The sequence below is a fragment of the Heloderma suspectum genome, chromosome 4 (assembly GCF_057233095.1).
Source record: "Heloderma suspectum isolate Gila_16-S chromosome 4, 16-S_ref, whole genome shotgun sequence".
NCBI classification, from domain to species: Eukaryota; Metazoa; Chordata; class Lepidosauria; order Squamata; family Helodermatidae; genus Heloderma; species Heloderma suspectum.
In genome coordinates, this window is record NC_139461.1 from 4,307,838 (window position 1) to 4,332,979 (window position 25,142).

The 25,142-nt window shown below is 58.2% G+C and overlaps 2 protein-coding genes across 7 annotated transcripts in view; one reads left to right on the forward strand and one right to left on the reverse strand.

Moving 5' to 3' along the window:
• The window catches only part of LOC146346433 (protein lifeguard 1-like), an 86,138-nt gene that overhangs the window by 2,093 nt on the left and 58,903 nt on the right, over window positions 1-25,142 (forward strand). The gene's annotated exons all lie outside the window — the stretch shown is intronic.
• Window positions 1,963-23,578, reverse strand: PARP10 (poly(ADP-ribose) polymerase family member 10). Of its 6 annotated transcripts, none has more exons than XM_084854662.1 (10): window positions 23,351-23,578; window positions 14,757-15,002; window positions 12,186-12,422; window positions 6,869-7,728; window positions 5,967-6,179; window positions 5,565-5,685; window positions 4,292-5,260; window positions 3,989-4,128; window positions 3,368-3,542; window positions 1,963-2,671 (listed from the first exon to the last, which is right to left on the reverse strand). In XM_084854662.1, exons 1-10 carry the CDS (start codon window positions 23,514-23,516, stop codon window positions 2,370-2,372), a joined length of 3,429 nt encoding a protein of 1,142 aa, XP_084710788.1. In that variant the 5' UTR covers window positions 23,517-23,578; the 3' UTR covers window positions 1,963-2,369. The 6 variants fall into 6 exon arrangements, with proteins under 6 accessions (XP_084710788.1, XP_084710786.1, XP_084710787.1 ...); XM_084854660.1 differs by having other exon boundaries at window positions 4,292-5,299; XM_084854661.1 differs by having other exon boundaries at window positions 1,964-2,671; window positions 3,989-4,140.

Consider the following 25,142-nt stretch of genomic DNA (forward strand, 5'->3'; position numbering starts at 1 on the left):
ATGCTCTGACTTGGATTCCTGCATTGAGCAGGGGGTTGGACTCGATGGCCTAGTAGGCCCCTTCCAACCCTACCATTCTATGATTCTATGACTTATTAGCTGAATCCTGGCGGAGTCTTGGCACAAAGGAAGTTATGGGGAGGAAGATACAATGAGAGCTTGTGCATAACAAAGCGGAAGTAGAGGAGTTGCACGAAACAAGACATCTATTTTTATTAAGTGTTGCTGGAGGATGGGAGGAGGAGGAGGGATGGTTGCATGGAGGGGGATAGAATTGGTAGGGGGAGAATGTAAGTGTTCAGTGGTGAAAGAAAAACATTCTGCACATGCTCAGGGGCACTCTCTATTTAAGAACGTAAGAAGAGCCGTGCTGCATCAGACCAAGGTCTATCTAGTCCGGCATTCTGTTCACACAGTGGCCAACCAGATACCCATTGGAAACCCACAAGCCTGACATGAGTGCAATAGCGCCTTCCCACCCATGTTCCCCTGCTGGTAACATTGGTGAAATGTAAATAAATTATAGTAATTCTAAATTAGAATGCATGTGTATCCTTCAGAAACTTTGCAGGTTTCTTGCCCGGGGGACACCTCTAATGATCTGTGCATTTTCTTACAAATTTACCCAAAAACTATTGGGGAAGGGGTGAATGGAAGGGAAAGCAAATCACTCCCTCCCCGAAACTGGAGAACTATCCTTCCACATGAACTGCTGCACCTATCCTTCTAAAACTTTGCTGGTTTCCTACTTAGGGACAACTGTAGGCTGTCTGTAATTTTCAGAACAATGGTCCACAAGGAACATAGGGAGGTAAGTATGTCTTCTTTTGGAGACCTCAAAATGTCAAAGCCACCCTTGCACAAAAACGCTTGTGGCTATCATTCTGAAATTTGGCAGACATGATCTTCTCTGACGGCGCAATGAATCCTGAAATTTTTATCCAATTCTTCCAAGGAATAAAAAAACGTTATTGGCAGTTCCCTTTAAAAGAAAATATAAACCCTGTACCTATTTTTCTGACATTGGGCAGATGTGATCCCCTTCTAGGGGGCTACTAAGCCTGAAATTATCCAGTTCTGACCAAGAGAAAAAAGTTAGTTTTTTTTTCTAATTTCCCATGTTAGTCAACAGGAAGCATACTCATTTTTCCAAATCTTGACTCAGGTTTGGCGCCGAGCTGAAATGGTCCAACTACGAATTGGCCACAGCAGAAGTGGAATGTTTTCCAAAATGCTGAATTGGGGTTTGAGTTGAAGTGGGGTGGGGGGGTCAATGCACACTTATGTATATATGTAATCTATACACACACACATATATTAGATGTGCGCTTAGACTCGTGTGTGTGTGTGTGTATATATATATATATGCGCAAATTTGAGCCTGTGCCCTGGATCTTTTAAGACCCTAGCAACGCCCCTGGTGAGGGGAGCTGTACTCCAACACCTCTGGAGGGCCAACAGTTGCCTAACCCTGGGCTAGACGGACCAAGAGGAGGCTGCAGGTCGAACGATGTTCCTATCCCCTAAGAACATGGCTGCAAGAAGGGGAGGGGGCCAGGCAGCACGAGGTTCTGGGAACCGGATCCCCTGATGGGCAATTCAACTCAGCAGCGGGAGGGAGGGAGAGGAGGCCAGCCAGTTCTGAAGGTTAGAACTAGAATTTGACAGGTTCCGCCGCTAGAAGAGGTGATTCCCATTGAAGGAGCCAAACAGACGCCCGAGCTGCACGCTGCTGGTCATCAAGAGCCACGCTGCTTTGGGGAGCAGCACGAGGAGCAGGCACCAAGACCCAACACAACTCGGGCGTTAAGCTCGCGGTGGCAGGAGTTCTGCAAAGATCCCAGACGTCTTGGGTTCCACCAACCACGCCCTGGCACTCTGCCGACGTTTCAGAGTCACACAACAAAGGAGGGTTTGGGCCTCCCCTGCCCCACCCCTGGACAAACACCCACTGCACGAGACAAGCTGTGTGTGGCTTTTTATTGAATGCAGCACTTCCCATCCTTTAAACCCCCCCCAAGAGGTCAGCAGCAGCCCCCCACTGCTGTTGTGGTGTGTCCCCCCCACCCCCCGCCAACAGAGTCCTTAGGCGGGACAGCTGCAATCCCCATGTGACCAAGGCCCTTTGCACAGCTGCATGGCCAGCCAGATGTGTGCCGGACTCGCCGCAGTTTTCCCAACTCAGAAGGGCCAAAGATCAGGCGGTCGGGCCAAGACCCTGCCCCCATTTCCAGCTGGCAACAGACTCCCTTTCACCCCACAGCAGAAAGGACACTTGTGAATCAGACGGCCAATGAAGCAGCTCTGGGGGAGCGCGGCAGGGGAGATCAGGGCGGAAGAGCAGCCCACGTCCTCCATCCCAAGTCCCCTCAGCGTGGCCTGGACCAGCGGCAGGTGATGAGGTACTGCGGATATGCCTGAGTGTCATTGAAGATGACGAAGACAGCGGGGTCACGGGAGTTGTCCACCGCACTATCATACCGCCGGAGTGCTGTGTCCCCTTTGCGCACGGGGGGCACTCGCATGCTCTGGGTGCCTGTTGTGTAGTCCCCGACCAGCGCCCGGGTCACGAAGATGTATTTGTTGCCGTCACTGCCGCAGGGTGAGTACTGGTCCTGCGCCGAGATGTAGGCCTTGGTGGCAAAGTAGACACCATGGCCATAGCGCGTGGCTGGCAAGAAGGAGGGGAAGGAGACGCGTCCGTCAGCGCCGGCTGCAGGGCCAGGAGGCCCCTGCAGTGTGAAGGTGGACACCCGGCAGCGGGAGTGTTGGTGCAGCCCGTCTCCTGGCCACACCAAGGCCAAGGCGCCTCTCCTCCAAGGCTGCCAACCATCCCTGCCACCTCCCTTCCCAGATGCTGGGCTTCTTCAGCGAGGCTCGGAGCACCTTCAGGAGGTACAAAGCATCTGAAAAAACCCCTCCCCTGGCAAACCCTTGAGTCTCCTGCTGGTGGCTCCCCTTGGCCACTTCCAGAGCAGCTTCACAGCAGCAGGGATGGGAAATATTTGCAGTGGAAAGGAAAATGGGCGGTCAAGGAGCCCATCCAGCCTTCCAACCCTGCTTGCCTGCAGCTGGGGTTGTTTCCAGGCAGGAGCTGTGCTCAAATGGTGCTGGGGATCCCCACCCCAGCGTGGAGACCGGGCCCCCACAAACACAGTGCACTGTGCAGCCAGGGTGGCAGGAGCCCTGGGGGGAGGTGGTGCTGAGGGCCACCGCCAAGTGCGGGGCTTTGGCTCCCTGCTGGGCAGCGTGGGCAAGGCCGCCACTCCAGGCACACGAACGGTGCCCCCCCGAAAGCATGGCCCCAGCTGCTCCCGCCAAGGCGCACCCCAAGGCCTCCCCAGCCCACCACCGAGGCCCCGCTCACCGTTCCTGCCACAGAAGCTGCGGTTGAAGCCGTGCTGGCAGATCTCGCGGCTGGACTGCTCGGTGGTGCCATGGTACAGGACCCGCTCCACCTCCCGGTGCCCGCAGGCCTTCTCCATGGCCCCTTTCTTCAGGCGGTACTGCTGGTAAAGCAGTGGGTGCAGCAGCTTCTCCACCTACATGAGACGGGGCTGATCAGGGAACCCCTGCCCAGGGAGCCGGCCTCTTCCAGGCCAGTCCCCTGAGCTGCCCTGTCCTGCCCTGCTGCCAGCCAGAGAGCCCCCCGAAACTCAAGGTGGGGATGGTGGCTCAGGCCTGCATGGCACACACGGGGTTCCAGGTTCAGCCCCCAGCATCTCCAGGGAGGGCTGGGAGAGGACCCTGCCTGGGACCCCGCCGCACAGACAACCCTGAGTCAGGTGGGCTCAGGAAGGAGCCGCCTGCAGGGCTCCTGTGGCAGGCCCTGGCCCCAGGCCTTCCGCCTGCTAAGAAGCTGACCCAACACTCAGCTCCCTGCACCCCGCAAGCAGACAAGAATGGCACGCGCCGGGTCAGGACTGGGTGGCCATCCCTGCAGAAACCCCCGGCTGGACAGACAGACAGCGCCCCACCCTGGCCATACCCTGACAATGCGGATCTTGTTGTGGAAATCCTCCAGCGTGTCATAGAAGCGGCGGACGGTCTCCCGGAACTCCTGCGAACCCTCCGTCAAAGGCACCAGCGTCACCTCCTCCTCAGCCAGGGCTGGAAGCTCAGGAGGGCCTGCAAAGGTGGCTGCTGCCATGAGGAAGAGGAGGAGCGTGCCTGGCAGGAGCCCTCCCCAAACCAGGAGCAGGCTCCACTCGCCCACCCCCAACACCTGCATCCAAGAGGCCAGCGTGCCAAAGCAGAAGTCAGCAACCTGGGGCGTGGCAGGGGCATCTACCTGGGGCAGGGACAGGCTGGGGCTCAGTGCGGCCAATGGGCAGAGAGCAGGCATTGCCAAGGTCATGCTCTTCCATGCGCTCGAAGTCGATGCTGAAGGGCCGCCCGTCAAAGAAGATGTCCATGCGCTTGTGTCCACGGCGCCATGCTTGCTCCAGAAGGGCGCTAGCCTGCGCTGAGTACGGGGTGGGGGAGCCACGCCCCACCGACTCCCAGCGGACCCAGCAGATGTCTCCATTGCTCCCGGCGGTGGCCGCTGCCTCTCCCTGCAGCAACCGTGTGAGCAGCAGTGCAAGGTCCCGGGTGGCGGCCACGGGGTAGTCCACAAAGCCACGCACCACGGCCACCGTTCCGGCCAGCGAGATTTGCACTGCGTGTTTGCGCTCCAGATGGGCCAGGTAGCCACGGCAGAGGGTGGGCAGAGAGCGTAAGGCCTCGTTGTGCAGCGTCTCTTCCCGCAGCTGTGCCCTCAGCGCCATCTCCAGTTCCTGGGCCACGGGCGCCACATCCTCCTCCAAACGCACGCAGACCACAAGCTGAGCCACATCGGCCACCTCCAGCGAGACGCTCAGGGCAGACAGGAGGGCGGCATCTGGGTCGGGCGCCTGCTGCTCCTCCTGCCAGCAACGCAGGGAGAGCTCCGTGGCCCGCCGGAGCTCCTCCTCCTCCAGGCGCGCGCTGTCCATGGACTGCTGGATGGCCAGAAGCAGCTGGGCCTCCTCCTCCTCCTCCGCGCTGCCACCAGGGCCGGACAGGGGCCCGTCCTCCATTGGCTCCACGCGGTCCAAGGCGCCTGCCCCCTCCAGGCCGGCTGGCGGTGCAGCTGCCTCGACTGGCTCAGGCGCTGTGCAGAGGTCCTCCGCCACCACCGCCTCGCCACCCCCCACTGCCGGCGATCCCCCCGCCTGTGCTCCAGAAACAGTGCCCCCGCCGGAGGACTGGAGGGCAGCCAGCAGGCCCTTGATCTCTTCTGCAGAGGAAGAGGAGGGAGAGGCGCTGCTCCGAGGTGCTGTAGAAACAGCCAGGCCAGGCTCACTTGGGCTGGCAGGGGACAGGGTGTGTCTGGCGACTCTGGCAGCTGTCCCAAATCCCCAGCAGCACCGCACCCTCGGCCAAGCGGGCTGCACCAGGTCCGTAGAACCGCCAGCAGCGGGGGGGGAGGCAGGGGCTTCAAGGCCTGGCCTGGGCAGCCTCAAAGCCTGTCCAAGGGCAGGGAGATCAGCCTGTCGCCCGCCTCTGCAGGAGGGCAGCAGGGCAGGTGGGTGCTACATTACCCATGTTGGCTCCGCTCCGCTCGCTGGCCCCACCGCCTGAGCGCCCCGGTGGCTCCGATCCTGGCAGGGGATCCCGTTGGCAGCTCAGAGAAAGCGGCTCCTGAGACATTTCCAGCTCATGCTGGGGACCAAAGAGAGGGGCACTGGAGACGGACCCCCACACACACAGGAGAGAGCAAGGCACACACGGGAAGTGCCTCCTCGCTGGGGGAAACACCAGCTCCGTCTCCCTGCCCTGCCCAGCTAAGGACCTCAGCCTCAGGATAACCACCACCACCTCCCTCCCCACTGCAATGGCCTCTGGCTTTGCAGCCCCCCCGTGCACGTTCCCCAGGGAGGCCCCGCCCCCTTCCATCACCCCCAGCCTGCCTTGCAGAGGGGCCCCGGGAGGAGGACTCGCACCTGGGCTTCCAGCGGATGCCAGCTGACCCGCTCCAGCCCAATGATGCCATGGAAGCGCCTCTCCACGTCCCGGACCACGGCCTGGCCACGCTCGTCCAGCAGGAAGCGGTGGATGCCGGGCAGCTGCAGCGGGACTATCTGGGTGTGGATGGCGCTGAGCAGGCTCTCCAGTAACTCAGCCGCCACCTGGCAGGCACGGGCTTCGCCGCTCAGCTGCATGGGGCGGGGCGAGAGGCGGAGGGTCAGGGGGCCCCAGGCCACAGCTGGTCAGCACTTGTACTCCACGGCAAGGCCTGGCCAGTGTCCCACATGTCAGCAGGCCAACCTGGCTTTGCTTGACAGGACGATGACTCGGGAAGCAACAGAGGTGGGATCTGACCCCAGCCATCTCTACTGGCAGACGTCGCCGCTCCTAGACCCAGCCAGTCTGTCACAATGGAATGGCACGCCAGGGCGGCAACGCCTCCTCCCAGCAGGAAACAAGCGTCCCCCAGCCCCAATCATGCCCAGGCAGCAGGACAGGCTCCACAGGGCCACGTGGGGGGGGGCACCCCAAGCAGCAGGTCATTGCCCAGCCCAGAGGGGCTGGGGGCCAGAGAGGTCACAGATGGTGCAACTACCCAATTGGAGGAAGGAAAGCACTCTGCCCATGCTCAGGGTCACACTTCAAACTCCCCAGGGTTGTGTCTCAGCCCTGTAAGGAGGTTCCGGGGTTGGCACGCAAGATCATAAGCAGACGAAGGTTTCCCAAAGCACAGCCGAGGGAGAAGAAGCAAAGAGAGGAGTGCAGAGAAGGGAGGAGCAGGCAGGCGGGCAAGGAGAGCAGCCGCTGGGCATAGCTCCGAGGGGAGGGGGGCAGAGGGCCCGAGGAAGGGAGCGCCCAGCCGCTGCCGCCGCCTTACCCGGAAGCCAGTGATGTCAGCCCCCTCCAGGGGCAGCAGCGTGACGTCTGCAATGCCAGCCAGCAGCTCGTGGTGGTAGAGCTGCAGGTACCGGAGGGCAGCAGCCTGCATGGCCACCAGGCTCTCGTCCGGCACACTGTCCTGCAGGAAGGTCTCCAGCTGCGCCATGTTCTCCTGCTCCAGCCCCGACAGGGTCAGGCCCTCCAGCTGCTCCCCGCTCTCCGCCAGGCGCACGAGGCAACACCGCAGCCCTGCCTGCACCTGGGCCCAGCGGGGCGAGGTCAGGGCCAGGAGGTGCCGCTCTGACACAGGCAGGGTGATGGGGCTCAGGAACGTGCCCAGGAGGGACGTGGCCAGGCGGGCAGCGGCAGGCTGCAGGGCCACGACCAGCACCTCATCCGCAGCAGGGATGTAGCAGGCAGCCACCCCCCGCCCCGCCAGCCGTTCTGCCAGCTGCCCCTGGACTTCCTGCTGCTGCAGGAGGCCCAGGGCCCATGCGGAGAAGGGCAAGCGCTCCTGGACCACACCCCGCAAGGCCACCTTGATGCCCTCCTGCAGCTGCCGCCGGCAAGCCGGATCTCCGCCCAAGATGCTCAGGCCGGCTCCGTCCAGCTGCAACGTGCACTCTGGGACGGAGGCCCCCAGCTCCTGCAAGACAAGATCCGACTGCAGCAGCTGCCGCATGGTTGCTTCGGGGAGGGAAATGCAGAGCGGGAGGCTCCCACTGTCCTCTGGCGGGGCTCTTCCTCCTGCCACTGCCTCCTCCTCTTCCTCCACAGGCTCCAGGAAGTCATAGTGAGGGGAGACAGCCAGGTCACAATCTGGGAGCCGATGGGGTCTCTGCAGCACCCGCTCCACCACTGCAGAGAGAGGAGCTGGAATCACGGAAGGCATGGAAGGAGACCTGGGCACAACCTGGGCTGAAAGGCCCCACCCCACCCCCAGGCTGGCGGGACACTGTCCCACGGCCGGGCTGGGGGAGGACTGAGCAGCCAAGGCGAAAGCAGCCCTGTGTGCCCGAGTTCTGCCCCCCACCAGCTGAGACCCAAATAGTCAAGACTCCCAATATGCTCAGGGGCGGAAGGCTCACCTGAGGCCCCCTCCTGTCTCACAGCAACCGTGTCAACAACATCTTTGCTGATTTTGCAATCATCCCATTAAATGTGGGGGGCTTGGTCCCTTTGGGGAGACAGGTCTCTGTCTCCCAGTCAGCTGGAAAAGTGGTGTTTTTCTGAGAGGTGCTGATGGGTTTGTCCAGCTTGTCTGGAGCCAGCTGACAGCCCAGAAGAACATGAGCAAGACCAGAGTCCGTCAGAAGCAGCTGAGGCCAGAGACCATCGTGAAAAGTTTCGCAGGCTCCCCGAGGGCCCAGACAGCAAAGGCGGCCGGGGGCAATAAGGGTGTCACTTGCTCAGCCGTGGGAGCAGCTGGGCTCCACCTCCGGAGCAGGAGGCCCGCCTGGGCATGCCCGGCCGCAAACTGCGAGAGCGATCTCCAAGGGGCGTTTTAAATGCATGCATTCATGGCAGAACAGCATACCAACGCACCGTGGGATCCGTTTAGTGATTTTATGGATTTTAATTAGAAGGTGGGTTTTTTTGTGTGATATTCCTAACGATTTCGGAGTGGCGCCATTTTCTCATTGTTGCCCACTCTGCCTATCAGCTTCTCTTGGAAAATATAACAGCTGTCGCCCAGCCCTCTGGCCTGGGGAGGGGGGCGGGCAGAAGACTGACAGCTATCTAGATTCAGCCTGCAGATCCAAGAAGGGAACATTAAGAGCAGAGAGCCCTCCGTGGACAACCCCAATTTGCTCAGATTTGCGCCTGCCCCTGGGGTTACATTTCCACTGGCCAGAGGGAGAGGTTCCAATCATGTCAAACCCCGGAACATGGCACTGTTTGCCAGTGCGGATGTGCCCCTGCCCCCATGTGTGAGGTCCGGGGCAATTGCCCCTGCAGCCACGCAGGGTGAGAGAACTTGCCCTTGACTAATTCTCCAGAGTCCAGCAAACAGCCACATGCCACAGAGAGCTGACATGTCTTGCTGCTTGATAAACTAACCCGCACCCCTGATCCCAGACTGGCTGCCCAAACAGCTGGCAACCAAACGTCACCCCTGGTGGACAGGACAAACTGACTGCACAGCAAGGACGACAGGAGGGGCTGGAGAAGGAAAATGCCCAGGAGCGGCCTGCGGGGAGCAATCCTCCCTGGACCGCTGCTTTGGCAGGGGCGGGGGGAGGCTGAGCCATTGCAACAGAAGGTCTGCTGTGCTTCCTGAGTAAAAGCATCGCTCTCCCAGTGCAAAGTATTCAACCCCTCTGATTTGGGGGTGAAGAGGACACCCCAAGCGGGAAGATGCAGCTATACTAACTGCTTTGCCTGCTCCAGCATTCCTGCCACAGCCAGGGAATATATCTTGAGGCAGAGAAGATCAAGTGCGGGGCCTGGATGTGGAAAACCCAGGTTCATGTCCTACTCAGCCACGAGGCCTCAGACACATTTCTCTCCCCTTCAGCTTCTGCTAACCCCACAGGATAAAACCAGAACAGTACAGCACTCTGTATGCAAAAAAGAGAACTACGCAGCAAAGTCAACACTCAGTGGAAGCGTGGCAGCTTTCGAGGCAGCATGATGCTGTGAGTCAACCCATTCATCAGCGGTTAGACGTAACTACGACGCATACCCCGTAACAAAGCAGACGCTTGGTGTCAAGGATGATGTGTCAGGTCCTCCTATCCTGTGTAAGCTAAGACAGGCGTCTGCACTTTCAGACCTGCAGGGCACGCGAGCCGTGGCCCCCGGAGGCCTCTTGGAGACAAGGTCCTGTATTTGAGCATTATTCTCTGTTGTGGAAGGTCTTCCACATTGTTCATGACAGCCCCAGGCATAACAACTGCTTACGGCTTTGCTGGAGCTTCCTAACATTCCTATTAATCCAAAACGTAATCAGAAATTTTTAAATGATAAACGTTGACTTTGTAACCTAGAAAGCGGCTCAATTTGCAGCAGCTGCAGCAAAAAACAAAACCAGTTTGAATTTTGTTAGAAATAAAATGCAGAAAGTTGTTGCAGTGCCTAATTACTGATTTCAGGACCCCTTGGTGATGCTTGCATCTCAGGCGACCCCCTACTGCTGCATTGCACATAGCCTTTTGGCTCAACTGAATGCATTCAAAGCAGAAGTTTGTGTCCCTAGGGCTAGAGAAAAGGCCCACACTGGAGGGGACAGGAAGCACCTCCCTCTCTCTCTCTTCCTCCAGCTAGAACGCATGGGTGACCGTCAGCCTACAGGTCTGTCTGGGGAGACCCAACTGGCTTCTCCTGCAGCCACACTTCCCCCCGCCACGAGATCCCCGTACACTCTGTTAATTATGCTGGAACCACCTGACCCCACGTTCGGATCGCCCAGGCGGAGTTGACAGCATTGTTTTTTAATGCTGCCCCCATGTGGCAGAAGGGAGGTACAATCAGGTCTGAGCTATGAAAATCAGAGCTATGCACAAGTGACCTCTTGACATTCTCAGTCTATTTGTGGGCAGGGAAATTGGGAGGAGAATTTCACCTAATTTCTCCAGTGGGAGGAGAAACTCTGCAACCATTTCTCACAATATGGCCTGGCAAAGGCCATAGCACAGCTTCTCCCCCCCCCCCCCCCGCGGGCCTTGTTTTCTTGCACGGCCACTGCAAGCAGCAACAGCGGCCAGTGTGTTGGTAGCCCTGTTTGCGTTCTTCACAATACCCCATCCCTAGCGTCATTCCGGGGCATGGGGGGGTAGGCAAAACCCACCAAACATGGGGAAGGAAATTTGGGGAAATTCTGCAGAGTGACCTTTTATTTCTGAGGGGGGGAGAAAAAGAAAAATCTCAGGACTTTTCTGAGAAAAATTAGAAATGTTTTTCAGAGAAATGTTGGCTCAGCTCTAGTTGTCCAAATGTTAAATTTCTGAGGGGTGATTGTGGATGCATCTTATCTCTAGTGCAGGTACAGAGAGATGACTGTCCAGTGAAAGACACTCCTACACAGTCCTCAGTTACCCTCTAAGAAAAGGGAGCACAAGAACCTGAACCCCACCCATGAGAATTTCTCCAAAATGTCTTCTCCTTTAATTGTCTTTTCGAAAGCAATTTCTTTCCTATGAAATTGAATGAGAATGTGGGAGAAATTCTCAGAGCAGCACTAAGGAAAATGTGTAAAAGCAATAGGGAAACACTCGGTTTGCTCTGCAAACGCAGCTGGGCCCGAGAAAGGTTGGGATCTGCGCTTCACCTCCAGCCCTGTGCAGGGAGGCACAACATCCCGCCTCGACCCGCCAGAAGTCGCTGTTTCTATTTGGCGGAACCCAGCAATTGGGCTGGGCACTGGGCGTGTGAGCCCCTGAAGACTCACAGAGCACTTGCAGCATCGTGGCCCTTCACGCTCCCGTCAGGACGCGGCACTTCACCGGGGCAGAAGGCTCCTCGCCACCCCGGCCCAGCAGACCCGCACCAGCTGGGAAACGCCAGGCGCAGCGGGGCAGTGCTCAGCACGTGGCAGGCCCAGCCCTGCTCAGCCAAGCGCGGGGCAACGCAGCAGGAGGGCTCAATGCCCAGCAGAGACACTGGCCCAGAGAGGTCTGTGCTGCCCAGGAAACGGGCTCTATGTGGGGGGCAGGGAACGGGACCGAAGCACCACCCCAAGCAGCTGGATCCCCGTTTTCGGAGAACTGGGCCATGAGCCTTCGCAGGGATATCCGCAAGGGGCCCCCTGCAGCTGGGGCGAGGGAGGCCAAGCACCCGCTCGCTGTCGGGACCGGCCCAGGCAACACTGCGGGCCTTAGAGAGGAGGAGGGGGTCAGGGTGGCACCCAGGATGAGACATCAAAGCAGCAGGGAGGAGCAGACACCGCCTTCAGCGCTCTCTGCGTTCACGGGCTCAGGCGGGGAGCAGAGGTCAGCAGAGGGGCGTTAACAGGCCTGCAGCTGGCAAGACCTCGCCGAGATCGTCATCTGTAAAGCAGGGGTAACCGCTGGCCTGAATCCTTGGGAGGTCTCTATGAACTCTTGTTCATGACAACCTGGTGTGCTAGTCCATGTATGACAATCTCATGATGGGAAGGAGGATGCCGAAGGGATTCTGGCTTCAGCTTGGACTTCCAGAATTGAGCTAGGGGCTCTAGCTGCGAAGAAGCCCACCGCTTAACGCGGGGAGTTTCTGTGCTGCAAGCTACTTCCAAAGTCTCTGGGACATGATCTATGGCAACAAGGGCCTGCACGCAAATGGCACTCTTGCCCTGAATGGGTCAAGGGGCCTGGTAGCCAAGCTTTGGCACATACCTGCACTGTCTTCGAAGGAGACCACAGCCAACATGGCCCTGGGGAACAGCCTCACTGCCCGCACGGGCCCTCCGCCGCTCCGCTTGCTCTCAAAGTAGAGCTCCAGCAGGTCCTGTCTCAGCTGGCTGCCACCACAGCTCCGGACAAGCAGGCCATCTGTCCGCTCCACCCAGTCCAGTGCCAGGCTGGCCCCCTCCAGGGCCCGGCCCTGCACCTGCTCCGCCAAGGCCCGGAACCCTGCCAGGACAAGCAGAGAGGAACCGAGTCAAGAGGCCCCAGTAGCTCTGCAAGGAAGATGGAGCCCCCCCATCTGCCCCCACCGGCAGTACCTGGGGCCTTTCCCTGAGTGAAGGAGAGCCTCTGACCCCAGTACACAAGGAAAGGCGAGACCTTGCTGGACCAGGCTGGGGGGCGGGGAGGGGGTCATTTGCTCCAGCATCCATGATTCCCAGCACGGGCCAACCAGCTGCCTCTGGGAAGCCCGGCAGCATCGCTGCTGCTTTGCCCACAGCAGAGGGAGACAAATGGGCGACCAAAGCCGGGCGCGAGTTACAGAAGAGACAAGTGAAACTGTTCCAGGGCCTGAGATGCACGAAAGCATTGCCAGTTGACTTCTACCTCTGCTGAAGGCCCTGGGTCTTGGCCCACGACTGGAACAGCCCACGTGCCCTTCCCGCCTCCCCCGGCCACACACAGGCACAGCACCTGGCCAGCCAACGGCGCCAGGGCCGAGAGCACAGCTCTGGTCTGGCCCCCCGCCCAAGCCAGGCTGGGAGCGCACTCAGGGACACACAGGCAGCCGGGCCAAAGCGATGGGGTGGGCATCACTCGCCGGCCGACCTGACCTCTCCCAGGCTGCCCAGGAGATGGAGCAAGCAGGCTGAGCACTGCATCAGCACTCTGGCCCACGCGTGCCTGTCCTTGCGGCAGCGGTGGCTGCCAGGAGGGCGGCAGCAAGGTGGTCACCTAGGGCAACGGGTGCGGTCTCCTGCAGCCCTGAAGAGAATGCCCCAAGGCCTGCCCAGCAGTTGCAGCACCAGAATGCCACCCACGCCTCTGGAAGCGGGCTGGGCCGCGGCTCACTGTGATGGATGTCCGGGGTCTTTGCCACCACATCCTGGGCAGGGCCCAACCCTGGGGAGGGGCTGCCCCGGCAGAAAGCGGCACTTGAGGCATCCAAGCAGGTTTGGCCACTGCACCCCCAGGGAAGTGCGTCCAGGCGATCCAGAAAGTGGGAAGCCAAGCACGCAACGTGCTGCCAAGCCACAGAATACGCAGTCAAGAAAATGACTGGCCTGGCAGCAGGTTTCCCGTGAAGCTGCGTCAGCAGCAGGCTCAGGAGTAGCAGGGGGGGCCTGTCATCGCCCCCCACTGCCAACCTGGAGGAAGGGGGTGTTGGTGGTGAACCGCAGCTACAGCACAAGGGACTTGGCACTGGCCGGTCGGGGAGGTGCTGCTCAGAGAAAGGCTTGCCTGCATGATTTGCACCTCCAACAGCCTCACACCAAATACTTCGACTAATATGTTAAAGATAAACTGAACTAAAATCAACAAAATAAACGTGCATGGAAAAACCACTACAGAAAGCCGATTAGATTGTGGCATTGCAATATACACGCGCGCGCCCCACCCCAAGGGGCAGTTCTGGGTGAACTCTGCAATCATCCACCAAATATCGTCATATAAACATGAACTATTTAGAAATTAAATTAATGAACGGAGATACAGTCAGGGCCAGAAATATTGGAACAAGGATAACCGTTGTGGCAGTTGGCCTCTGCACACCACCACATTGAAGTTGAAAGGACACACACCCAGATGGGAGCGAAGTCCAGTGTGTTTCCTTTCAACTTCATTGTGGTGGTGTACGGAGGCCAACTGCCAAAACAGTTATCCTTGTTCCAATATTTCTGGCCCTGACTGTATATGCAATTTAGCATAGAGTCTGCAGCATTCTGGAGGAGAGGCAGGAGAGCACATGGAAGCTCACACGCATCTCCCTCAGCAGCCTCCAGCTTCATTATCCGGAAGGGGCAGGAGAAAAGTGTTGTATAAGCAGAGCGGAGATTTGCGAGAAGCCAGTTCCATGCTGGCCGACACGTTCGACATTGTGCAGAAATGACAAAGAGCGATGGGTGGAAGGTGTTCCGAGGAAAGCCCCAGTGAGACATTCCCTCCCTTTCCCTCTGGCCCATGACGTTCAGCATTTGAGGCAGACTATGCCGGGGACACACACACACATGCACTTATCGTGTATATAGCCTGAAAAACCGAAGAAGAAAAAAACAGCCCAGGAGCACAGGAGTTCCTAGAACCCTTGGTTGGGTAACAGCAGCACTTCGGAGACAGGAGGAACAGAAGTGTCAGGCGCACACGTCTGGAGGGGAGCATTGCCGACACAGCCCCAACCGTGGAGCTCAGCGCAGCTGCCCCTGGACTGGGGAGGATTCGCACATGCAAACACAGAACTCCCTGCAAGCGCTCTGCGCCAGCATGGCGGGTAACTAGGGCGCTCCCTCCTGGCCCGGAGGCCGTGCCCACATGCCAGGAAGTGGCGGCCCTCCCAGGTACCTGCGTTGCTGAGTGGCTGCTGCAGCTGCACCAGCGCCTGGTCCCCGGAACAGCTGCGGTAGATGGAGAAGCCGCCCTTTTCACAATCCAACATATGTTCCACGTAGAGCTCCACCAGGTCCAAGCTGGTCTGGGGGCTCAGGCCCCGGAGGACCACCTTCCCATGATCCCGAGGAGCAGCGGGCTGGACCAGCAGCTTGGCATCTTGCAGGACATGGTCAGCTCTGGAGAGGACACTCTGCGCGTCTGGATGGGAGAGAGCAAGGACACCAGAGGATGACCCATAAACCAAGGTCCCACAGCGAGGGAGGCTGCCACGCCAGGCCTCAGCCCTTCTCTTGCGAAAGCACCAGCCAGGGCCACTGCCCACCCACACCAGTGCTCTGGCGCCCCGCAGCCCATCACCGGGCACCCAACACCACCACACTGGTGCGACTGAGGACAGCGACAGGAGCCGGACATGTCCGTGCAGAGAGATTGTGTGCAGGGGCCCACGGGGCTGCCGCCCACCCCTGCCTGCGGGCCCTCTTTCAATCAACACAGGCAAGCCAGACCACAGGGTTGTTTGTTATTCTTTATGATTACAATGATTTATATGCCACCCTTCAGGATACAAATCCTACCAAGGCAGCTTACAAGTAAAAGAAAAAGAATGAAATGACAACTAGCAATATTAACACATTAAAATTAAAACAGATTTAAAATAATCAGGATCCTCCCTACAGGTCAGTTGGTGGAAGATGGCGCATGGGGGGGTATCCAGCTAGAGCAGGTTCTGAGGCTCCTTCACCTGCCCCTCTCCCTCTAGGGTCTCCTGGAAGCAGTATGCCCTAAGAGGAAGGGCGTGGGCATACTACTGCTGGCGCCTGCAAAGCAAATAAACTCCCAATGAGGCCCTAGTGAGCGAGCCAAGCCACGGCACATGCTGCAAAGGAACGCAATTCAAAGAACGCCATACAGCTCGGCACCAGGTGATCAACTGGAAAGGCTGCCTTCTCCTGCAAGGGCCTGCCTGGGTTTTAAGGTCCGGGGCCAGCGGGGCTTCTCTTGGCACCACCTCCATCGGAGGCATGTTTGGTGGGGGGTGCAAGAGGGGGCCTTCTCAGTGGCCAGCCCAGGCGCTGAAATCCCCTCCCTCCCCAAGGGGGACTAGCTTGGCCCCTCCACCAGCAGGCAAATACGTTTTACTAAAGGGGGGTTTAATTGGTTGGTGCTGTTTTAACACTTTGATGGTTGCATTTTAATTTGTTTTTATGTTGTGTTTGAATTAAGATTTTGTTTTTCATCTGGATTTATTGTTAGCTGCCTAAGAGCCATTTTGTGGCTGAAAGGCAGGATATAAATAAAACAAGTAACCCACCCAGCTCCCAAGCCAGTTTTGCTTAGGGAACTTTCCTTCCTGATGGCCCTGAGCAAGCCCCTTCCAGACCTTCCACCCACAGAGAAGGGCCGCCGTCAGCAAGAGGCAGATGGCACCACAAGCCATAGGAGCGCCCAAGAACCCACAGAGGTGTCGTTGGTTTTGTCCTCACCCCACCCCACCCCACCCCACCCAAAAGCCTCCTGACTTGACAGTAGGAGGTAACTGAGAGGACAGAAGGAAGGGCCTGAAAATGGAAGAGCCTCCACGCTGCTATCTGGCCGACGGCTCTCCCAGCCCAGCATGCCGTGCACATGGTGGCCAGCCAGATGCCCCAGAGGGGAAGCCCACAAGGGCTGGGAGCAGAAAGGCGCCCTCCTGCTCATGCTCCCTGGCACTCGGAGGCAGCCTGCACCTAACACTGGAGGCAGCGCTTTATATAGCCACCCCGAATAGTAGCCATGGAAAGCCTGGTCCTCCATAAATTTGTCTAAACCCCTTCTAAGGCCATCCATGTGGGTGGCCACATCCTGGATTTTTAGGAAATGGCTGATTTTGCCTTATTGGACTTGCTGGGAAGACTACTGAGAAAGCGCTAACCCACCTCTCTTAAATCACTATCTCATTATAAAATGCAAATGCCAAATGTTTAATGATAAGAGTTCAAAAATGTGAATAACTAAAGAAGCAGTAATTGTATTAAAGGGAAGACAATGCAGAAACACAAGGAGATTCACAATGAATTCCGGGTATCTGGCATAAAAAACAATTGTCAAGATGACCCGGATGGTTTCCAAAGAGAAAATGCGGAGTTAAAGCCCTACTGCTTGGGCCAAAGAATTATTTGAGTTATGAACAGGTGTAAGTATTATTCCAAGTCAAAAGCGTACTTTTGAGTTTTTGCTTATCAATTAATGGGCAAAAATATTGTATAAAGTGTACTCACCAAAAAAAAAACTTGATATACAGACGTCTAGAAAAATTATAGACTTGGGTTTAATTGGCAAATTTTGATTAAGAAGTTACCTTCTTAAAAGTATAATTCAGAATTGATTGTATCTAGTCCGAAAGGTGCACATTTAAGCCTTTTTTGTATGCTCTAATTTTTCAGGAATGTTTAATATCAACAAGATAATTAAGACTGTGAACCCTAGTATTAGCTACAAGGTAATTCCTATATAAAAAGGTACACATATGTGCTGATTTTAGAATGTTCTTATTAGAAGCTCACCAGGCCTGTGTACCTGTCAGCTGAATAGCCTATTCAGTGTTGAACAGCAAACTTGGTACTGAGAATGAGATCTCTCCTTTTTAAGCTACTAGTCCTGACGGCTCTATGCTACCGTCAGTATCAGAGGCAGCATGCCTATGTACACTAATTCCTGGGGAACACAGGTGGGAGGGTGCTGCTGTGATGCTCAGTTCCCCAGAAGTGCCAAGGGGCAGCGGGGCAGTTTTCTGCAGCCCCCGCCCCCGCAGCGGGGCCCAGGAACCGCTTCCCAGGCAACACAACCGCCAAGGGCGAGGAGTCGCCGCCTTCCCGAAGGGAGGGCAGCGCAGGCAGCCCACGCAGGCCATAAACGTCCCGGGGCCCCCGATGTGGCCGCTGGCGCTCGACAGGCACCCCCAAGCAGCCTGCACACGCGCGGCCACCGGGGAGCCAAGCACGGAGACCCAAGAAAAGCAGGGAGGCGGTTCTGGCATGGAAGGGGAACGCACAGGCCTCTGCCCGGACCTGGAGCCATCGAGCAGCCAAGTCTGAACTTCGCCTGCTCGGGGAAAAGAGCCGGGGGGAGGCCACGACTGCGATGAGCAGCCCCCCCGGCCGTAACTACTTGGAACAATAAAAGTTGCGGGGGAGGCTGGTAGGCCGCCCAGTCCAGCCAGAGCTCCCCACCCAAGGGCGGCCAGCAGACCGCTACTTGGCAGAGCACCCCCCCCCCGCCGCCATAACTGGTTCCATTGTCGGACTGCTGTTAGCGCCGAGACCTTTCGCCTCGTGCTCAGCCCAGATGTGCCCCCGGCAGCTCCGGCCCGGTAGATGTCGCCGTGCCCTCCGGAGCAGCAGACGGCGCGTCTTTGCCCTCTTCCAGGGGGCAGCACGGCAGGGGGCAGGAGGGCGCGGCCACGCCCCCCTCCCAGGGCAGCCCAGTGCGCCCCGCTCCTTGAGCCGAAGGCCGCCCTCCCACGTCCCACGCACGGAAGCCAGCCAGACGAGCGGCCGAGCCTCGCTCGAATGCGCGCTACCAGGCCGCGTTCTCCGGGGCGCCCGGGGGCGCAGGGCAGGCCACGGCGGGGGCACGCCCAGCCGCCTCGCAGCACCGCCCAGCCACGCCCTGCCCCCCGCCCCAGCATCGGCTGCCGACGGGGAGGGCCAGGCCCCCCCAGAGCCTTCCTCGTCTGCCTCCCCGGCCGCCTCACGCTCTTCCTCCGAGTTGCCCCCCCGTCAGAATCCCGATGCCGCCTGTCCACAGCAAACACCCCCCCCCTCCCGCGGGGCGTCTAATCGCCTGCCAGGAGCCCTCCCTGCCGGCCTGCCGGCCGGCCACCGCTGCCCTATTGAGGGCTGTCTGGCTCCTGGAGGCAGCTCAGGCTGCAATCCCAGGCAGGCGCGCTTGGGAGTGGGACGTCCCGCTGAATTCAGTGGGCCTCATTTCTAGGCAAGCCTGAGTGGGATCTGGCCGCGGCCGGTCCCAGGGCTGGCGCTCCTCCCCATGAGAGGAGGTTACAACGGCTGGGGTTCTGAGACCCAAGGAATAGCAGGGCTGGAAGGGGCCTATAAGACCAGGAGTCCGGCCCCCAGGGTTCTTCAGCTTGGAAAAAAGGAGGGGAAGGGCAGACTTGATGGAGGTGCGCAGAACGCCTGGCGTGGAGGGCGAGGAGAGGGAGGCTTCCTTCTCCCTCTCTCAAGTACTAGAAGCCGGGCCACCTCACGATAGGACACTGAGCGGTGGGATTCGGGGCAGAGAACAGGGAGTTCTTCAGCAGCGCAGTCAAGCTATGGAAAGCGTTGCCACAGTGTAGCGATGGCGACCAACCTCTATGGCCCCAAAAGGGGCTAGACAAATCCCCGGAGGAGGCAGCTCTCCATGGCTACTAGTCCGGATGGCTCTGCGCTCCCCCCGTACCGGAGGCGGTCTGCCGATGTGCACCCGTTGCTGGGAACGTGAGCGGGGGCTCTTGCGCTCAACCGCTGCTCGTGGGTTTCCCGTGGGCAGCTGGCCGGCCACTGGGTCAACAGAACGCTGGACTAGATGGGCCCTGGGTCTGATCCAGCAGGGCTCTTCTGGGGTCGTCCAGACACCCCGTCCTGCACGCCAGCTTTTGAGGTCTTTAAAATCTGAGGAGGGGAGCGGGTCAAAGCACCAGTGCTCTGCACAGAGACCAGGCCCAAGTCTGTGCCCACGTCTGACCCGCTGTGGAGCCCTGGCCTCCACGATGCCAACGGAAACTGCAGGGAGCCACATTTCATTCACAAACTCGAGCCTGTCCAGAGGAGCGGGGCCCGGATGGTGAAGGGTCTGGAAACCAGGCCCCATGCGGAACCGTTGAAAGAGCCGGCTAGGGTTGGCCTGGGGAAGAGATTTCTATGGGGATGCGCTGGCAGTCTTCACCTCTCCGAAAGGGAGGTGGAGCAGAGTAGATCTCTGCTGCTCCCAAGGGCAGGACTAGAACCAAGGGGTGGAAATTGCAGGCAGGCAGTGTGGCTAAACACGAGCAGAACGACCCTGAAAGTGAACGTCGCTCAGCAGCGCAACAGCCTGCCTCCGGAGGCGGTGGGCTCTCCGTCGCGGAGGTGCTGAAGCAGAGCTGGACGGCCACCTGTCAGGGAGGCTGCAATTACAAGAGCCCTGTGCTGACCAGGGACTCGGGCTCCGTGGCCCCTTCCGATTCTGTGAGCAGCCAGGATTTCTGGACCCTTGGAAAGTAACCCTCCGACAGGGCTTACAGTGCATTAACTCTCACTCCTTGGTTCCTCTGTTAAGCCAAGTTCTTAACTGAGAAGAGTCTCTGCTCACTTCCCTGGGGCGGGGGTGGTTACGCAAGACCTCAGCTAGCTCAGGAGCCGAGCGCCTGCTGGGCGTGCAGAAGGCCCCAGGTTCAACCCCTGCCAGCTCCAGCTAAGCCGATCAGAAGAGCCCTGAAGCTGGGTCAGGCCCAAGGGCAGCGTTCTGTTCCCACAGGGGCCCACCGGATGCCACTGGGCAGCCCGCAAGCAGGGCTGGAGTGCCACAGCACCCTCCTGCTGCTGAAGGCAGGGAGAAGCGCGTGACGGGAAGCCCGTTCTCCACCGCAGGTGCTGCAGAGCCGCCAGCGCCGGCCCGAGACATTCTGCAGCCTGAGGCAGAGCAGCAGATGCTGCCCGCACCCCCAGGTGCACAGCGCCCCAAATTCGCTGAACTATTTTGGTATGCGCAGCAGAAAACGCCGCAAGCAGCTCTCCCCCTCCATGGCAGTAGAAATACAGTAACGGGGTAAATAATAAGCTGCTGCCCTTTTATGACACCCAGAATTTGCGGCCTGAGGCGACTGCCTCACTCTGCCTCACGGTCGGGCCGGCCCTGACTGCCGATCGAGCAGTCTGCTCTGGGACGACGCCTAAGCACTGCAGTAAGCGTGGGTCACCCGTCCGCCGCCACCGTGGTTTTCCATGATTCCAGGGTGAGGGTGGCTGGGCAGCCTTGGAGTGTTAAGCGCTAAATATTAGCTCTAGGGAATTCTTGCTCTGGCCGTGAGGTGCCACAGGTCTCTATTCTATCCCCTACGCTGTTCAACATCTACATGTATCCTCTAGGGGAGGTCATCCAGAGATATGGACTGCAGTGCCACCAATATGTGGATGACACCCAGCTCTACCTCTCCTTTTCATCTAATACAAGTGAAGCAGTGGGTGGATTGGTTGAGGACCAATCCAGACAAGATGAAGGTGCTGCTAGTGGGTGGTTCAGCCTGCACCTAGGTGGTGTTCAACCTGTTCTGGAGGGAATTATGCTGCCCCTAAAGGATCAGGTTTGTAAGGGGGGGGGGGCTCTTGGATCCAGCACTGACACTGGTGGCCTCGGGGATGCGGAGCACCTTTCAACAGCTTAAGCGGATATACCAACTACGACCCTACCTGGAGAGAGACTACAGTTATCCACGCTGTGGTAATCTCGACTGGCTTATCGCAATGCACTAGCGTGAGGCCGCCTCTGAGAAGTCCAGAAACGTCAGCTGATCCAAACAGGGCAGCGAGACTGTTAACGGAGACTAGCTGATATGGTAGTATTACACCAGTGTTCTGCAATTTACACTGGCTTCCAGTCCATTTCCAGGCCCAATTCAAAGCGCTGATATTAACTTTTAAAGCTTTAAATGGCTTGCGACCAGGTTACCAGAAGGATCATCTCCTCCCATATATACCTGCCCGGTCCCTACATTCGTCTTTGGAGGCCCTCTTCCACATCTCCCCCACTGAATGAGGTGAGCCAAATGGCTTCGTAGAAGAGGTTCTTTTTGGTGCCCCCCCCCCCCCAGCTGTGGCATGCCCTCCCCAGAGAGGCTTGCCTGGTGCCTGCATTGTAGTATTTTTTGGCAGAAGGTGAACACTTTTTTTTATTTTCCCAGGCTTTTTAGTTCTTCAGTTTTAATTTTGAAATGTGTATTATGTTTTTAGATCTTTCCCTGCTGATTTTTACTCTAGTTTTATGCTGTTTTAAACTCTTAATGTTCATATATTACATTTTATCATGTTGTATTTTTATGAACAGACCAGAGAGCTTTGGCTATTGGGTGGTACAGAAATGTAATAAAACAAATAAATAAATCTCTCTGCGATCCCTTTGTGTTTTAACCATACTAAATAATTTGGTGTAATCAGCAAACTTGGCCACCTCACTTCCTACTCACAACTCCAGATCATTAATGAACATATTACGAAGCACTAATCCTAATACAGATCCCTGGGAGACCCCACAGTTTACACCCCTCCACTGAGTAGTTTGGATCAAGCAACCAACCAAGGTGCCTGATGGGATTGAGAGAGGCTGTGTGTGTCTGACCATGGGAAGGTAACTGTACCTTGCTCATAAGCAGGGAATTCCTATCCACCAAAGTAAGCTTATCCCTAAAGATAAGAACACTAATAATCCAGCTGTGCTGATAAGACTGTTACTGAGTACTAATTCGTTTCTGAGTGTGCATAGTGTGTTTTCTTTGTTCTCCAACTTTCAGTTTGTAGAAATGCATCCCGTTTTCTTTCCTTCTTTTATTTTTAGAGAGACACAGTTTCATCTGTCTCTCCCATGGCCGTGATGTGCTTTAATAAATTTCTGACTGTTCAACCTAACCTGCCTTAACGCTGCCCTCTGCTTTCTGTTCTTTAACTTGTTACAGATCCACAAAGGTCCAATTATCCCACTACTGCTAGTTTGCTCAGGAGTCTTTGGTGATGGCTTTCTCAAAAATCCTTTCCAAAGCCTAAGTCAACAATGTATACTGTAACACGTGTTTAGTGACACTCTCACAGAGCTCTGAAAGATCAGTAAGACGAAACTTACCTTTACAGAAGCCACATGATTCTCCTTCAGCAGGATTTGTCCTTCTACAGGCTTGGTGGCTTCAGTCTTTAGTATCGCTTTCCATCAATTTGCTTGGAACAAATGTTGAGCTATCCGGCTTGTGACTGCCTAGATCCCCCGCCCCGGCTGCCCCCCATCCTTTTGTAAAACACAAGCCATGCCTTTGCCCTCACACGAGCCATCCCCACCGTCCTATGGTACAGAGGCTGATCGCGGGGACACGTTACGTGCTTTTGTTAGAAGATCAGCAGTTTCACATTTGAGTTCTCCAGGGCGCACACCAAGCGGGCCGTATTCCCCCGCGCGAGCGGGCCCAGGCCCCCAACTCTCGTCACCACCGCTTGCCCGAGAGCGCCGTCCTGAGCGCGTCACTTCAGGCACAGGTCCGCGCCCCGCATCTTCCGCAGGGAAGGCAGGCGAGGCGCGGGCGCCCCGCTCCTCCTCCCGCTCCAATCTCTCCGGCAGCGCCCTCGGCCCGCGCTTCGGGCGCCTTGCGGGCCTCAGGGCGGGTCGCGACCTGCTCCTCCGCAGCCCCCCAGCCGCCGCCGGGGGCCCCTCCAGCCCAGGCAGAAGCGCCGGCAGCCGAGGAGGGCGCCGCGCCGCACGGCACGGCACGGCGCCGCTGCGCCCAGGGCCCGCCTTCCTCTCCCGCCCGCGCCCGCGCCGCCGCTCACCTTCGGGGCTCTCGAAAGCCAGGAGGGCGCGGCTGCCCCTCCGCCGGCAGCTCTGCACCGGCCCCCCGCCCGAGCGCCGGCGGTTCTCGAAGTACAGCACCAGCAGCTCGTCCGCCACGGCCGCGGGCAGCCCGCGCACCTCCACCGCCGCGGCCGCCTCCGCCATCCTGCGAGGCGCGCGCCGCCCTGCGCCGCTCCTCCGCGGGGAGCGAAAGCGAAACGGGCTCCGCGGGGAGCGAAAGCGAAACGGGCTCCGCGGGGGCAGGAAGGGGCGGGGCGGGGCGGGGCGGCGCTGGAGCGCCCGCCTGCCCGCCGGAGCCCCTCGGCCTGCCCGCGGGGCGCGCCCTGCCGGGGCGGGCGGCGCAGGGAGCACCGGCGAGCCGCGCGTTGCGTCCCGGCGGGGGCGCCCTTCCGCGGCGCCCCCATTGCTGCTGCTGCCGGAGGACTGCGGCGCCCACAGGCCTTTGCGGGAGGCCAAGCCCTCCACGGCCGGGAGGGGCGGCGGCGGCCCGGGGCTCTTGCCCGCCCCGCGCCTGGGGGGGCCGCTCGCCCGCCCGCTCTCCCTCCGGGCAGGGCTCCTTGCTCCCGAACGGCGGGGCCTTCTGGAGGGCGCCAGGTTGGGAAGGCCGCTCTCGCCGTCCTCCCTCCGGACACAGAGACGCCCCGCTGCCGGCGGCAAGCGCGGTTGGGTCGTGGCTGCGGGCGGGCGGGCGAGGCGCCCCCGGCCCGGCGCCTGGGCCCAGCGGCCTCCCGGGCGGGGCTCCGCAGGCCGCGCGCTTGCAGAAATCGGGGCTGAACGCTGCCCGCGGGCGGCCCGCCGGTGCCGCGACTAACAGCTGCGGCTCGGCTCGGCTCGGCCGGCCAGGCTTCTCCCACCGCGGAAGCGGACTGTGAAGAACCAGCGAAGAGCTGTGAACCTGGGTTAGGCCCGTCTGTCCCAGTGTCCTGCTTCTGGAAAGCCTGCTGGGCGGCCCCCCTTTCCTTTGGTCCCAGGGAATCACGCTGCTGTGAGTTTTGGCTCAGTTCCACTTCAGGTTGAGTTGCAACTGAAGTTCTTCTGATCTGGTCCCAGTTCAGGCGCACAAAGGTTTGGACCCAGTTCGGCACACATACCAACCACTTCAGTTCTGGCTCCCATGGCTCAATATAAATATAAGGAGCATAACTCCTTATATTTATATAAGGAGCATATAAGGCTCAATATAAATATAAGGACCATTTAAACGGTAGGGTGGGGCAAGCAAATGGGTTCAAAACTTTGCAACAAAGCATCGGTAGTAAGCGCTGCTCTAGCCTCAGCACCATTGGGCTGTGTGTTTCTCAAGGCAGCTGAACTCGCATCCAATCCACACTTCCCTATAAATTGATCTTCGACTTCATTGATAATAGAACATGAACAGCAAACAACTCATAAACCCAGGAGATCAGTGCTTAAGTGTAGAAGGGGAATGAATGAAAGGTTGAAGCAGGTCCAGAGAAGAGAAATCCTCTGGATAGCCAATGGCAGGCCAGGCCCTCTAGGCTGCAACCCAGGAGAGCAGCTCTGAGGAAGAATTGGTCCCAGCAGGATTAGGAGTTCTTCCTCGGAACAGCCACCCAACGTGTGACAGCAGCTGATCAGTTGCTGCCAGATCTCTATAGGGGAAATTAAAGTGGTTCTAGATGCAAAGGTTACAGGGCAATATAACACAACGCCCAGCTGAGGCAGAACAAGCGCTATGAAGCAGGCATGAAATAAATTCCAAGTACTTAACAAATCTAGCCTATCCCAACTTCATTTTAATCTCAATAT

Excerpts from the sequence above, each read along its gene's own strand:
- PARP10 (XM_084854658.1), bottom strand. The coding sequence starts at position 23,516 with ATGGCGGAGGCGGCCGCGGCGGTGGAGGTGCGCGGGCTGCCCGCGGCC. Across the intron at positions 5,686-5,966 it reads GGCATCCGCTGGAAGCCCAG|CATGAGCTGGAAATGTCTCA; the intron begins GTGCGAGTCCTC and ends TTTGGTCCCCAG. Across the intron at positions 3,543-3,988 it reads ACAAGATCCGCATTGTCAGG|GTGGAGAAGCTGCTGCACCC; the intron begins GTATGGCCAGGG and ends CGTCTCATGTAG.